The following is a 13,945-nucleotide window of genomic DNA, read 5'->3' on the forward strand; positions in this document are numbered from 1 at the left end:
TGTGTCTTAAATGTAGAGTGTGCTAATGTGTTAATGTAAATAATCTGATCCAACAGGGCAGGTTGTTTGTGGCATTTGTGCTTGTTTGAGATCATGTATGTGTGTGTGTGTGTGTGTGTGTGTGTGTGTGTGTGTGTGTGTGTGTGTGTGTGTGTGTGTGTGTGTGTTCGACTGGATGTGCATCTGTACTGACGAGTGTGTTAAATTGCTGTGTTACTGTGTTTGCTCGACTGCTTTGCCCAGTGGACTGTGGTCACAAACGGGAATGTCTTGCTGCTTTTGAAGATCTCTTGCAAACATTTCTGCATTTGTCTCCATGCCAACATGTTTATTCTGTGTGTAAAGAATCCTGAGCTACAACCGCCTGCGGTGCATACCGGTGAGGGCGTTCGATGGACTCAAGTCTCTCCGTTTGCTGTGAGTATCTGTCACGACACACACACACAAGGTGGTGGACAACTCGGAAAACATTGAACGGACGGACTTGAGTGCAGACTTTTAACATCCAGACTCTTCTACATTTCTGTGCCCCTTTTTCTCTTTGCTCCTCTTTCTGTTGCCCTTTCTCAGGTCTCTCCATGGTAACGACATATCACTGATACCAGAGGGGGCCTTCAAAGACCTGTCATCCCTCTCCCACCTGTGAGTAAAAACACACCCACTTTTTTTCTAGGATTGAAGCGTCTTATCTTTTTTTACCTTATAGAAATGCAAAATAAGGAAAACACATTATCATGACAAAAGAGCCTTTTCTCATCATCCGAAAGGAAAATGTCTGTTCGGTGAGGCTTGTGAACGTATCGGGCCGCTAATAGTAACAGAGCCACCAACCCGTCTACAGCTGCCTCCTCTCTCCTACTCTCCTCTGTTAGATTTAGATTTTGAGAAGTTAAGAGTTTACGCCTGTATCTTAAATATGTCTTTCTATAGAATTGGCAATAGATCCAAATATTTACTATTGAAACTAAAGGGTGATATATATAGTGGGATTAGACTGCCTTCCGCCTCTGAGCAATCCCCCACTCTTTGTGGCTACAACAGCAAATTTTGTAGTTACTTTCTTAATGGATTTTTGGGGAAATCTGTTTTACTGCAAAACAGGTTTTACAGCACCAAACAGGCACACTAGGGGTCTAGATGCCTTTAATCAATAGTCAGACAAGCAGCATATAACACAGGAGACTTGAGGTCGAAAATAATAAACTGAGGGAGCTAAGAGCTGAATGCAAAAAATATTTAGCTCTCTCTGTTTTCTATTAGCATGATATCTTAAATCTAAGCACAGACATTATATTGGGTGCACACAAGTGATGGATGGAAGTGAAGGATGATGGGAATAACTTGAGTTACCTGGTGGGAATGCCAGTGAGGAAGTGCCTGTGTCCACCCCAGGGCGCTCACTAGGATCAGCACCACGGATAGCGCTCGTGTTTCCCACTGCAGACCACTAGTCTAACAGTACCTCTAGCCTCAACAGAGCTACCGGCCTGGGAGTGGCTCTAACGTCCCTTTTGACCACTTGAACAGTTCTGTCAGATCTGGTTTTTGAGGGTTTTCTGCAGGGAGTACTCGTCCAAAGACATACATGAATGTACATAATGTAACTATATGTATAACTTAGCCGATAAGGCAGAGGTTGGCGTGATGGAGGGAGCTGCAGCAGCAAAAGGTGTTGGCATGAAGCAGAATAATTGTGACAAGTGTCAAGTTATAAAGGCAGTGATCTACAGCCGCATTAATATGATTGGTTACTAGTCAGATAGTAGCCAAGTAGCTGACAAATGAGGGAGTCATTGTGGAGAATGAATATAAGCAGTTGATGCTAATAAGCTAATGCAGGCGCGACGTCAGTGCTCTGCCTGAATTAATGCAATGCTCCATTAGTTATCTTTAAAACACAAAACAACTCTTATTGAGAAATAGAACATCAACAAAACCTTCAGACAGCAGTACCATACTCTTTTTAAGAAGTAACGCAGTTCATGGGAAGTGTTTTAAGTTTGAGTAATACTCCCTCCAACGCTGCTGCCAGCGTGAGATAGATGCTCTCAATCATCTCCACCACAGTCTCAGTGTTTATGGTAGAAATATACCACGTTTTGACACTAAATTTGACAGTGATGTATAACTCAGTCTGCGAGTATTAGGCGGTGACACTTTTTCTTTTGTTTTGACTCCAGCACATCTGATCTGAAATGAAACAATGACTCTGACTTTTCCTGTGTATGCTGTTATTATGGCTGAACATTGTTCCCGCTCTCTTTCTGGCTGGCAGGGCTCTGGGTGCCAACCCTCTGTACTGTGACTGCCACATGCAGTGGCTGTCAGACTGGGTGAAGAGCGGCTACAAGGAGCCTGGCATCGCCCGCTGTGCCGGGCCCGGTGACATGACCGACAAACTGCTGCTCACTACGCCTTCCAAGAAGTTCACCTGCACAGGTAAACATACACTGACACACGCATACAGTACTGTGGCACAGGAATACATGCACATGCCAGCATATATACAGTACACATGTACAAACACACTCGTGTTGAGTAAAGATGTCCAAAAACAAAAGCATACACACACACACTTGCCAGAAGAGCAGACCATTATTAAGCAGAAATGTACACACACTTGATGAGGACTCCTAAAGGAGACCACAAGTTGCCATTTACAAATTGTTGCCTTACAATCGAAACCATGGATCTCCAAAATCTGAACTTTTCATGGACATTGTTTGGATAATTCAATAATTCATTGTTTGGAGTTTTTACAAGGTTGTTTTAGCCTAGAAATAAGATAAATGTCTGAACCCACAAAAAAGCATTCAGTTTATCTGAAAACCTCAAAATCATCAAATACGGAGATACATGTTTTTCACTGGACAGCAACAAAATGTTAATATTTAAATTCATATAATAATAAAAATCCTTTGTGAGCTTGATTGTGGCTGTAACTCATCATACTGCCAATGACTGTTGACCTTTAAACCTTTTTATATCACATTAACCATGAGCACATGACTGAAACCTATTTTTAACCTAATCTAACTGACGCACTGTAGAAGTCCCGGGGCCTTGTGGTTTTCTGGTGCCAGGTAAAGTAGCCAATCATATCCCAGTACTTCCTCCTCAGTCTCTCCCTCCCCAGCTCCTCCTCGGAGACAGTCCCAGCCCTGTTTTCCTCGTCCTCTGAGCCCTGACCAGACTGAAGCGCTCTCCTCACCCTTTCAGCCCTCATGTTCTGACCAGCGTCGTCGACTGTTACAACTTGATGTTCTGTCATGACATTCGGGAATATGTGCATCCTCTGTGCATGTCATGGCCCTGCAAAGAAAATCTCTTGCTTATTACTTCCATAAATCTTTTAATTATCTTCTTGTACACATGTTTTTGAACAGTTTACCTTAAATTACAGCACAGGTAACAGGGTTGTTTCTCTCCTTTTTCCATTACTGATATTGACAATTTATTAATCAAATTACTTTTTCTGAGGATGCGAGGTTTATGCAGGGCCCTGATTATGTACAGCTGTCTGTCTGTGTGTGTGTCAACCTGTGTATCCTGACTCGTTTTACTCCCCTAAATGTAGAGCATTTTATCAAGCTAATCGTCTCTCTGGTGTGTATGTTTTGTGTGTGTGTGTGTGTGTGTGTATGTGGGTTGGTGTGTTTGCGTGACACAGGCCCAGTAGACATGAGTATCCAGGCTAAGTGTGAGCCCTGCCTGTCCAGCCCCTGCAAGAACGATGGCACCTGCTCCAATGACCCTGTGCACTACTACCGCTGCACCTGCCCGTACGGATTTAAGGTACTCAAACCGCGGAAAAACAAAAGTGGTGTAAAGATCAAAAAAGTCACCAATTTAACACTTCTTAACTCGCAGGTATTCTGTGTAACTTTCACCTGTTTTTTTACACCAGTCTTTGGTTAGGACAGACACGCTGGAGCAAGTGAATATTAAACACAGTGAATATAAGACGCTGTTGTTTTTGAAAGCACTCAGTGTATGTGTGTGTCTGTGTTTGCGTGTAGGGACAGAACTGCGAGGAGCCCATTCATGCCTGTATCAGCAACCCATGTGACAATGGTGGCACCTGTCACCTGAAGGAAGGAGAAGGGAGCAACTTTTGGTGAGAAACTATTACTTTTTTTCCAGTCTGGTTAGTTTTGGGTTTTATCCCTAAACTGGTTCTCAGTTTACTATCAGTTTACTTGCCTCAACGAGTACTACTCAACTTGTGAAAACCGTGTAATGTCTTCTGTGGCTCTGGAGAGAGGTTTCTAAAGTCTGAAAAAATAACCTTGATGATGTCATCAATGATGTTACAATCTGAGAGCGCGGAGTTTAGAAGACATGAGCATTCACCAGGTTAACTAAAGATGCTATTGAGTTGTATTATGGGAATTGTACAGTAAGATCCACTCTTTTCTTAAATCTGTCTCTTGTGAGTCCCTCAAATTAACGGAGGCTTAACATTTTAATTGCCAGGAGGGCAGCTCTCTAAATTACTCTCTGCCACAGTTTCTTTTATAATGCTACGACCAGGGAGCTGTAAAGTCAGAAAGGTTCGAATTCTACACATAGTTGCTTTAAACAGATACCACGATTAAACAAGTTATTTAAACCACCTCTCAAAGCACCCCAAAGGAACCTTTTTTAAAAGCTGTGTGATCATTCGTGTGGTAGCAGCATCCTCAGATGTTAGCAATGAAGTCTGTGAGTAAATTGTTATCATAACTGATCTGAACGATGGCCACAGCTACAAAAAAATAAGATCCAAGTCAGTCTAAAATATTCCTTTATGACCACCTAAAAATATATAACATATAGAAACATCTACAAAGAGATGCGGTGAACACCAGAACACCAGACGTCAGTTACCAGCAAACCAGTGAACCAGTGGTTATTGAGAACGCGTTAGTGGACATGTGATCTGTGGACCCTCAGGAGATAATTCCATTAATGATAGTGCTGCACCACTAATGACAGGTGGGGATAAGTGTGCAGGAGGTAAAGGGCTCAGGGGACCAGTTGTGTCCCCAGTCTGTCTCTGAGCTGGACAGGCCCGCTGTGAGAATCGCCTTCTCTCCATTAGGCTGTTTAGTATTAACAGGAGGGGAGCTAACGCCTGTCTGCACGCTCCAAGCAGATCTTAACCTCCCACACAAACAATTAGATCACAGCTCCTCCTGTTTCTCTCCCTCTGTCTCTTTCTTTGATCCCCTCTCTCTGTCTTTTCTGTCACGTTTTCATTTCAGTCTTCCTCTCCACGTCTGTATTTTCATCTTTTTGCACGCTTTCTTTTCCTTCTCCGGCAGAGGTGGAATATTCATTGTGAAGAGCTGTCGTTGACTATATAATGAGATATTAATCCACCCGAGTGTGTGCCGCATAAGAGCTCTTTATTAGACCCATAATATACCACTCTGTGTATGAGTGTGTGTGTGTGTGTGTGTGTGTGTGTGTATGCAGTAATAAACCTGAGTAGTAGTTACATAGTTGAGGCACGCTCACGTTAACAGAATAATGACTCTCTACTGGGGATATGTAGATGGAGCTGACACTGCTGTTATGAGCTGCATGCATGGATATTGTGTGTGTGTGTGTGTGTGTGTGTGTGTGTGTGTGTGTGTGTGTGTGCGTGTGCGTGCGCTTCTTTGTCATCCAGAGGCTCCAAAGATTTCTGCCGACAATGTTCTTTATGCGGCCCTACATGTGTTTATCCTTTGATACCTGCTCATTGGTGTGTGTGTGTGTGTGTGTGTGTGTGTGTCCATGTGATCTCAGGTGTGTGTGTCCCGAGGGCTTTGAAGGCGACACATGTGAGATCAACATCGATGACTGTGAAGACAACGACTGCGAGAACAACTCCACCTGCGTTGATGGAATCAACAACTACACGTGCATGTGCTCACCAGAATACACAGGTAACACATGTTTTCCTTGAACGTCATTGTCAATATTACCTGTTACCTGTAGGTTAATGTCACCACCACCAGTTTGAATTATTTCAACTGTTTCTGAGTAACCCAGTTTGTTTGTTTTGGAATGGCAGAGGGCTCAAAATACTACGATACCCATGAGCCTCGGCCGCCGTTGGCATGGAGAAGTAGAAAATTCAAAACGCTTCGTCAGTACAGTTGAAAACAAAAGATGGCGCCATGGTCGCTGAATTCCTCCGAAATTGACCCAGAAACTAAAACTGAATTCATTTAACGTGCAGATTATGTTTTTCACATCAATCTGTAGATTTCTGCCGCCGTTAGCAGCACATCTGTTTCTTGCCAAAATGCACCTTGGGAGTCGTAGTTAACTTGTACATATCTTTTGTTCTGATATGTTTAAATCCGATCTGTATAAGTGCACCCACTGTGAGTCATGTAACATTGTCTACGGGAAAAATAAATGGGACCTTTACTTCTGGAACCAGAGGCGCCTGAAATATCTCCTTGGCCTTTTTACAGTAATAAACTGCAGACAAATCAAATCATATTTTGTTCTAACTAACGCTGTCTGTTGCTACTTGTTTGTCTGCTTTTGCACTGTGCTAATCATCTCTGACTGCTAACCTTTGTGGCGGTGTTCTCTCTCTGTCTTTCTGTGTCTCGCTGTCCTGTGTCTTTTTTTTTTCCTGCCTCGCTCTGCTTTCTATCATCTGTCGACTGTTTTCTTGTGGTTGCAGCTGCTACCAATGAGGTGGAGAGAGGTTAGTCTGTTCTTCTCTCTGTCCTTCCTCTGCTTCCTTCCTTCCTTCCTTCCTTCCTTCCCTCATTTCCTGTGCTTTATCCATGCTCCCCAGATATTTGATATTCAGTGCCACAGATTTAACATGCTGTATGCAGTCAAGCTCCATGTCAGCAATGCATGTCCTTGATGTTGAACAGACCGCTGAGTTCAGATATCTCGGGTTATCCTGCTTGCTGCTTTATGCATACATGTTATTACCATACCACACCAATATTCCAGGTAAAGATTTTGACATTAAAGGTGAAGGCTGGCGATATTCTATATTTTTGTTAAAAATTCCCCCAAAAAACAAAACCAACAACGCGTTTGTCTGTCTCTCAATACTTTCCAATTTCCCCTGCCTGTCTGTGGCACATTCGTTCCACCAGAAGACCTGAATCTTTAAAAACATAATAAATAAATACATAAATAAACACTTTCATTTTTAAAAAATGCTCATTTCTTTTCTTTAACAGCTAGGCACTGCAGTTTTTTTTTTTTATCAAACTTTACTCAGACACAAGTTAATTCATTTTGGTCTTTTCATGGGATCTGTTATAAAGAATATCATCTGCCTTATATTTTAAATAAATGTCATTTTAATGTCTCACAACAAGGAATGAAGTGGAGATGATGTGTAGTCTGCTGCCTGCAACCTAAATATCTAACTTACCACTTAATGACCAACTTTTTATTAGCTTGACTCACTGTTCACACAGAATTGCACACGAATATCCGCAAATATTTGACATATTAATGTAAAATAAGGAGCCTAAAAGCTTTATCCACCCACACTGTCCCACCCTCCCTTATTGACACACATTTCACAGAAAGTTTAACTTGTCAACTGTCGATCACAGTCTTTCATTTACAACTCACCAGCTCTCTTAATGGCAGCTGGGTCCTCTTTACTAAAGCAACAATCCTTAAACTAACAGACTGTTTAATTATAAAGTCTCCATTTGAAAATAAGAATCTATTAAACTAAAACTAAACTAATACGACTGCTTCTAAACAAGTGAGGAAGAAGCTCCAAAGCACAAACATGCGAACGCGTCTCCCGTCGTTTCACACACACGTTCTCATTGATCCCTGAGTGATCGCGTAATTATTCCCAGAGTGGTCTTTGCGCTGTCAGGAGTATTGGTTTATTCCCCGATGCCTCATCAGTGATTCGCTTGGAGTTCAGAGTTTCGGGAACGCCGGGATACACGCGGGAATATCATCAGGAATATGACATTCGCAGAGATGAGATCATTTATCAGACCACTGTGTTGGTCCCGGCCACAAGAGAGTCATCCATCATCAGAATACACACCCATATAACGCAGACACACACACACACACACACACACACACACACACATTTCTGTGCATGCTGTACAGATACACACAGTACTGCGTATATACACACACACACAGATGCTCAATCATACTGAGATGCACACGCAGAAACACACTGAGAGGGAGTTGGAAAATATTGAGGTGTTTTATATTATGATTTCACATTATTTATGTATTTTTTTGTTAATTTTATGCAAAGTATTGAAAAGGTGTTGAGATGATTTGTGTGTGTGTGTGTGTGTGTGTGTGTGTGTGTGTGTGTGTGTGTGTTCCTAGGGGAGCTATGTGAGGAGAAACTGGATTTCTGCGCTCCAGAACTGAACCCATGTCAGCATGACTCAAAGTGCATTTTGACCCCTCAGGGATACAAGTGAGTGGAATACGCACACACATACACACACACATGCAAACACTCATGCACTCTGCACATATGCAGAGTTGGTGGAGTCAGCAGTGATTTCTTGTTTCTCTCCCGCAGGATTTGAGTACTAACATTTCTCTCACTAAAATAAATGAGCAGCAGTTGTTTCTCTGCAAAGATAAGCAGTGTGTGTGTGTATGAGGACATGTATTACTCATGTTGTGGGGACATAAATCCACATACACAAGCACTGTAACCATTCAATTTTAGGGTAAAGGTTTCAGATTAGGTTAAGGTTAGGGTTACAGTAGGGTTAGGCAAGTAGTGGTTATGGTTATGGTTAGGATAACTCTACAGGAAATGAATGTAAGTCAATGTAATGTCCTCTGAAGTGATGGAAACACGACTGTGTGTGTGGAGGAGAGGTGTGATTTGGGCTCCCTCATAAGGTTTCCTCGTGATGTGTACCGGGGTCAGCGTAGTGTGCCTGTGCCTCCCTGTGTGTGTGTGTGTGTGTGTGTGTGTGTGTGTGTGTGTGTGTGTGCTCTGTTGCTCAGCTGTATAGTAAGTTAAGACATAGATACATGATGTCTGGAAGGTGCTCTTATTCTTGAAACCTTACACTTAGCTTTTCTTATCTGGATTCTACTTTTCTTTCTGTATTATAGAACCTGGTTAAGATCACGATTGTGTGTGTGTGTGTGTGTGTGTGTGTTATTACTATGTATTTGTACACCCTCCAGATTGTCTCCACAGGCAGATATATGTATGTTCAACCAAGAACATCTGAGGATTAAAGTTCAATATGAACAAGTGTTCTGTCTCTGTGTGTGTGTGTGTGTGTACATTTTAGGTGTGAGTGCACTCCAGGCTATGTAGGTGAGCACTGTGATCTGGACTATGACGACTGTGAAGAGAACAAGTGTCAGAACGGAGGTCAGTGCATCGACGCCGTCAACGGATACACCTGCGTCTGTCCAGAGGGATACAGGTGCGGAACACGTCCCAGCAGGAACTCACACATGTCGATCATATCAGTGCTATTCTCTTGACCAACAGTGTCAATAGTAGTATTGTGCAGTACATGTTAAGTTAGTTGCATTGCTGACTTGCCGCTCTTTTAAAATAATTTCTAACAGATCTAAATTGATTTAAATATAATTATGACTTTTTCCAAACGGAAGTGTCAAAGTTTGGTTGACCATTGTCTTTAATATGGCAAAAAAATTCAGTTGTCTTTTTTTGTTGTTTGCCAAAAAAAAAACATGGCTTCTCCCACCGTGCTAAGTGTGCATGTATTTGCAGTGTGTGGTGGAGAGGGGCTCCCCCTTGTGTTCATTATCAATAATTACTATCTATCGATCTATCCATCTATTCGCTGTTAACTCTCAAATCTCAGATATTGAAATGCCGTTGAAAGCACCAATAAACACCTCAATTTGACAATTTTTGAATGTTCACACTCACACAGTGTACGTTTTAAGTAACTTTTAAGTCTCTAGAGGTTAATTGTAAAAGCACACTGCAATTAATAGGAAAAAAAGGTTGTTAGGAACATTTTTAACTCTAATTAGGAGTACGTTGGTGTTTTTGCCTGCTGTGTTCAAAGTGTGTGTGACTGTGTGTGTGTTGCAGCGGGTTATTCTGCGAGTTCTCTCCCCCGATGGTCCTTCCTCGCACCAGCCCCTGTGACAACCACGAGTGCCTCAACGGGGCGCAGTGCGTTGTCATGGGAACGGACCCCCGCTGCCAGTGTCTCCAAGGCTACGAGGGCGAGCGCTGTGAGACGCTCGTCAGCGTCAACTTTGTCAACCGCGAGTCCTACCTGCAACTTCCCTCCAGTCTCCTCTCGCCGGAGACCAACATCAGCCTGCAGGTGGGAGCTTCACAGCTTCACTTTCAGCTCATTGTTTAGATGTTCGGCCAACTTTACTATTCTGTTTCACTCTCACTGCATTGTTTTCAGAGGGAAAAAAAGCTCTAAAAACCAACCAAACAGAGTAGATACTGGACTTGATTTGGACATAATGAGATAATGAGATGACATGTTGTGAAACAGCTTGTTTCTGCTGCCCCCAAGTGGCCAAAAAAAAATCAGTTATTACAGGTAACCTAAGTACATTTTGCTGATGATGCTTGATTTTCTTAAGTAGGAGTTTGAATGCAGGAATTTAGCTTGTAATGGGAGTAGTTTTACATTGCTGTATTGGCACTTTTACTTACATAAGGTCATTTACATGAACATCCCGCTGTGTTTTCAGATTGCTACAGATGAGGACAGTGGCGTGTTGTTGTATAAAGGGGACAATGATCACATTGCCATGGAGCTGTACAGGGGACGCCTCAGGGTCAGCTACGATACCGGATCGTACCCTCCTTCTGCTATATACAGGTACGTGCACACGCAAGCAGAAATGTCCACACACTCACTGATGCCACTTTGGCATGATGGATGATACAAATGTTCAGACCGAATCTCTCTGTCCTCTCTCTCTCTCAGTGTGGAGACAGTGAATGATGGTAGCTTCCATGCGGTGGAGTTGGTAGCATCAGACCAGACTTTGTCTCTGTCCATCGACGGCGGGCCACCCAAATCCATCAACTCCATCAGCAAACAGTCCACACTCAACATAGATTCTCCGCTTTACCTCGGAGGTAAGGACCCGGGTACAGTGTGTGTGTGTGTGTGTGTGTGTGTGTGTGTGAGAATTATGCATGGTAGATACTTCATTGTTCCACTGCAGGTCAAAGAGGTTAACTGGCTTATTTCTTAATTCTTTTAAGTAAAAAAAAAAAAGAATACACTATTTGCGTTATTTTTGATATATTATTTTTGAATAATGACCTGAATCACATTGTTGGTTTTGTGTAATAAATATATCATAATAAAGGGACATAAGGAAGATTTTTAATGGCACCTCCTCAGATTTGTCTTGATGTGCATTGATAGTCACACAGTATCCTGCAGATACTAAAGTAATAAAAAGGTCCAGATAGACTAACTTAAAATACCTGGCACAAAACATCAGACCACAAGTAACCTTGATGTGCATTTTTATCCTGAAAGTACCTTTAATTCGTTTTAGGAGTTTTGCCAAAGCACAGCCATTTGTCTCACGGAAAGGTACTGAGAAGCTAATGCATCCTTTTATCACTGGCTGGCTTGATTACTGCTCTCTTTAGTGGAGCACCCAAGAAAAAGATAGACTGCAGATTGCTCCAAACACTGCAGTACATGTTCTGTCTGAGACCAGAAGGAGAGCACACGTTTTAAATTCTTTCACTTGTTGGTTTACAGCAGATTAATTAATGTCAGTGGGCTCGAATATATGTATATATATATGACAGGTTTTTTAGCATGTGTCACGTCTGATCCTCTGGCATGGACATTTTAGTTGTTCCAAAGCCAGAACTAAACCTTGTCAGTGGTCTTCACCTGCAGAACATCCTGCCAGAGGAAAGAGGCGTCCCAACAGCTGTCATTTTCTAAATTACAAACTTTTTAAAGATTCTAAAAACATTTTTTGCTCAGTATTCAAATAACGAGTAACACTAGTTTCACTATTTAATCCATTGTCTTCTCATCTATCCTCTTATGTGACCTTTTATCACTTTGTGTTTCTTTGTAAAACACACATTGCAATCTTGAATCTTCAAGAATCTTGATCTTCACGAAAGCCGGTGTAGAAAGAACATTTGATTTGACTTTGATTTCACGCCTTTCTTCCTCCAGGTATGCCAGAACGTGCCTCAGCCTCCGGGGGTCTCTCGTCTCTGCAGCATAGTTCAGGCGGACGCAACGGCACCAGCTTCCATGGCTGCCTCCGTAACCTGTACATCAACGGGAAGCTCCAGGACCTGGGGGCCGGGCTGGGGCCAGGGGCTCCGGGCTCTGGGACTGCACAGAGCACCACCAGACAGTGGCTGGGCCATGGGGTGGAGCCAGGCTGCCAGCCCTGCCAGAGAGGCGCCTGCGTCCAGGGTGACTGCCACCCAACAGGGCATCGCGGCTTCACCTGCACCTGCCACCCGGGCTGGACAGGAACAGTGTGTGACCAGCAAGTCAACAACCCCTGTGACGGCAACAAGTGAGTGTTTATTGTGCCACTTTGTGTATGTGTTGGTGTTTGGGAGATTATTGGTATGAGTTTAAAATCACAGTGAGCATCGGGTTATATCAGACCTTTGGATCCAAAAAGGGACTTAGCTGGAAGATGTGTATGTCTGTCCACATCTTTATCTTTCCTGTCTCTCCCTCCTCCATCCTCAGGTGTATCCATGGTACCTGCCTTCCAATCAACTCCTACTCCTACTCCTGTCGCTGCCAGCCTGGTTTTGCTGGCGTTCTCTGTGATGAGCAGGACCAGGATGCAGCTAACCCCTGCAGCCTGTCTCGCTGTAAACATGGCAAATGTAGAGTGTCGGGCCTGGGCAAGGCATACTGCGAGTGTAACAGCGGATATACAGGAGAGGCGTGCGACAGAGGTGAGAAAAACATAGACGCATATATGTTGGATGTGCCAGTGTGTATAAATTATTACCTGTGTTTACAGCAAACTGACTTCTCGCGTTCTTCTAAAAATAATATCTAATGCTGTTCAAGCTTTTGAATCTAAAGCATGAGCCTCTTCTAAGCTTGTGCTTCTCTGTCTGTTACTGTCTCATCAGTAGTATCTTAGCAGTGTGTGTGTGTGTGTGTGTGTGTGTGTGTGTGTGTGTGTGTGTGCGCACGCACGCGTGTCTAACAGTGTTTAGTGTCTCTGCATTAACGCTTCCAACCCCGTTGCTTTTTCAACTCAGCATCTCCTGAGCTTCCTCTTAATCCCTCGCGGGGGGTTACTCAGGTGAGACTGCCTGGTCGCATCTTACTGTCGGCCTCTTTTTTTCCTCTCCAATGCAACCCAAAATACATCCACCACACGGCGCCTTCTTCACCTTGTTTTCACCTCATGCAACATTCAGCTAGTAGTAGTTTGCTTTTGATTTTCATCCTTCAAATTATGCACAGCAATTTGCCAATTCAAGAAAGTCATAAAATCTTTTTTTAAAAACATATGCATTAGAGTATCAAACTCTTTTAAAGGTAACTGGTCTTGATTTTTCTTAGTAAGATATACAATCTATCTTTTAACTGAAAAGTTGACTGCATGGTTATATGCCAATATATATATATATATATATATATATATATATATATATATATATATAGTACATAAAGAAGCAGAAATCCACGTGTAAAGAATTCATGTCTTATTAACTCTAACTCTTAACATTTTGCTCAATTAATTATTTCGCTTCAGGAACCAATATTTTTAATTTGACAAGTTTCATGGTTTGTCTTTTTGACCAGGTTTTGTAGAGGCCTGATTGTTATCTTAGTTTCACAAACCTCATGAAGTTGTATCCCATTGGCATATTTTTTTTTTTATTTGATACAAGGAAATATAAAAAAAAACCCACTTTTTTGCTTGTTTATAGCATGGGATTCTCGCAGTGTGTCATCCTTCATGGTGTCCCATTTTACTG

The 13,945-nt window shown here is 42.5% G+C and overlaps 1 protein-coding gene across 1 annotated transcript in view; it reads left to right on the top strand.

Moving 5' to 3' along the window:
• LOC139307345 (slit homolog 2 protein-like) overlaps window positions 1–12,904 on the top strand; it is a gene marked incomplete at its 3' end in the record, with an annotated part of 27,903 nt that extends 14,999 nt beyond the window's left edge. Inside the window, exons 19-33 of the mRNA XM_070931147.1 lie at window positions 346–417; window positions 571–642; window positions 2,276–2,439; window positions 3,051–3,083; window positions 3,671–3,795; window positions 4,020–4,117; window positions 5,776–5,915; window positions 6,671–6,694; window positions 8,335–8,428; window positions 9,273–9,410; window positions 10,055–10,295; window positions 10,681–10,811; window positions 10,920–11,074; window positions 12,153–12,507; window positions 12,690–12,904. Coding sequence (XP_070787248.1) covers window positions 346–417; window positions 571–642; window positions 2,276–2,439; window positions 3,051–3,083; window positions 3,671–3,795; window positions 4,020–4,117; window positions 5,776–5,915; window positions 6,671–6,694; window positions 8,335–8,428; window positions 9,273–9,410; window positions 10,055–10,295; window positions 10,681–10,811; window positions 10,920–11,074; window positions 12,153–12,507; window positions 12,690–12,904 — 2,057 coding nt within the window. The remainder of the gene's footprint in view (window positions 1–345; window positions 418–570; window positions 643–2,275; window positions 2,440–3,050; window positions 3,084–3,670; window positions 3,796–4,019; window positions 4,118–5,775; window positions 5,916–6,670; window positions 6,695–8,334; window positions 8,429–9,272; window positions 9,411–10,054; window positions 10,296–10,680; window positions 10,812–10,919; window positions 11,075–12,152; window positions 12,508–12,689) is intronic.
• Window positions 12,905–13,945: the final 1,041 nt, after the last annotated feature.

Source organism: Enoplosus armatus, unplaced genomic scaffold, assembly GCF_043641665.1.
Source record: "Enoplosus armatus isolate fEnoArm2 unplaced genomic scaffold, fEnoArm2.hap1 Scaffold_91, whole genome shotgun sequence".
Classification (NCBI taxonomy): Eukaryota; Metazoa; Chordata; class Actinopteri; order Centrarchiformes; family Enoplosidae; genus Enoplosus; species Enoplosus armatus.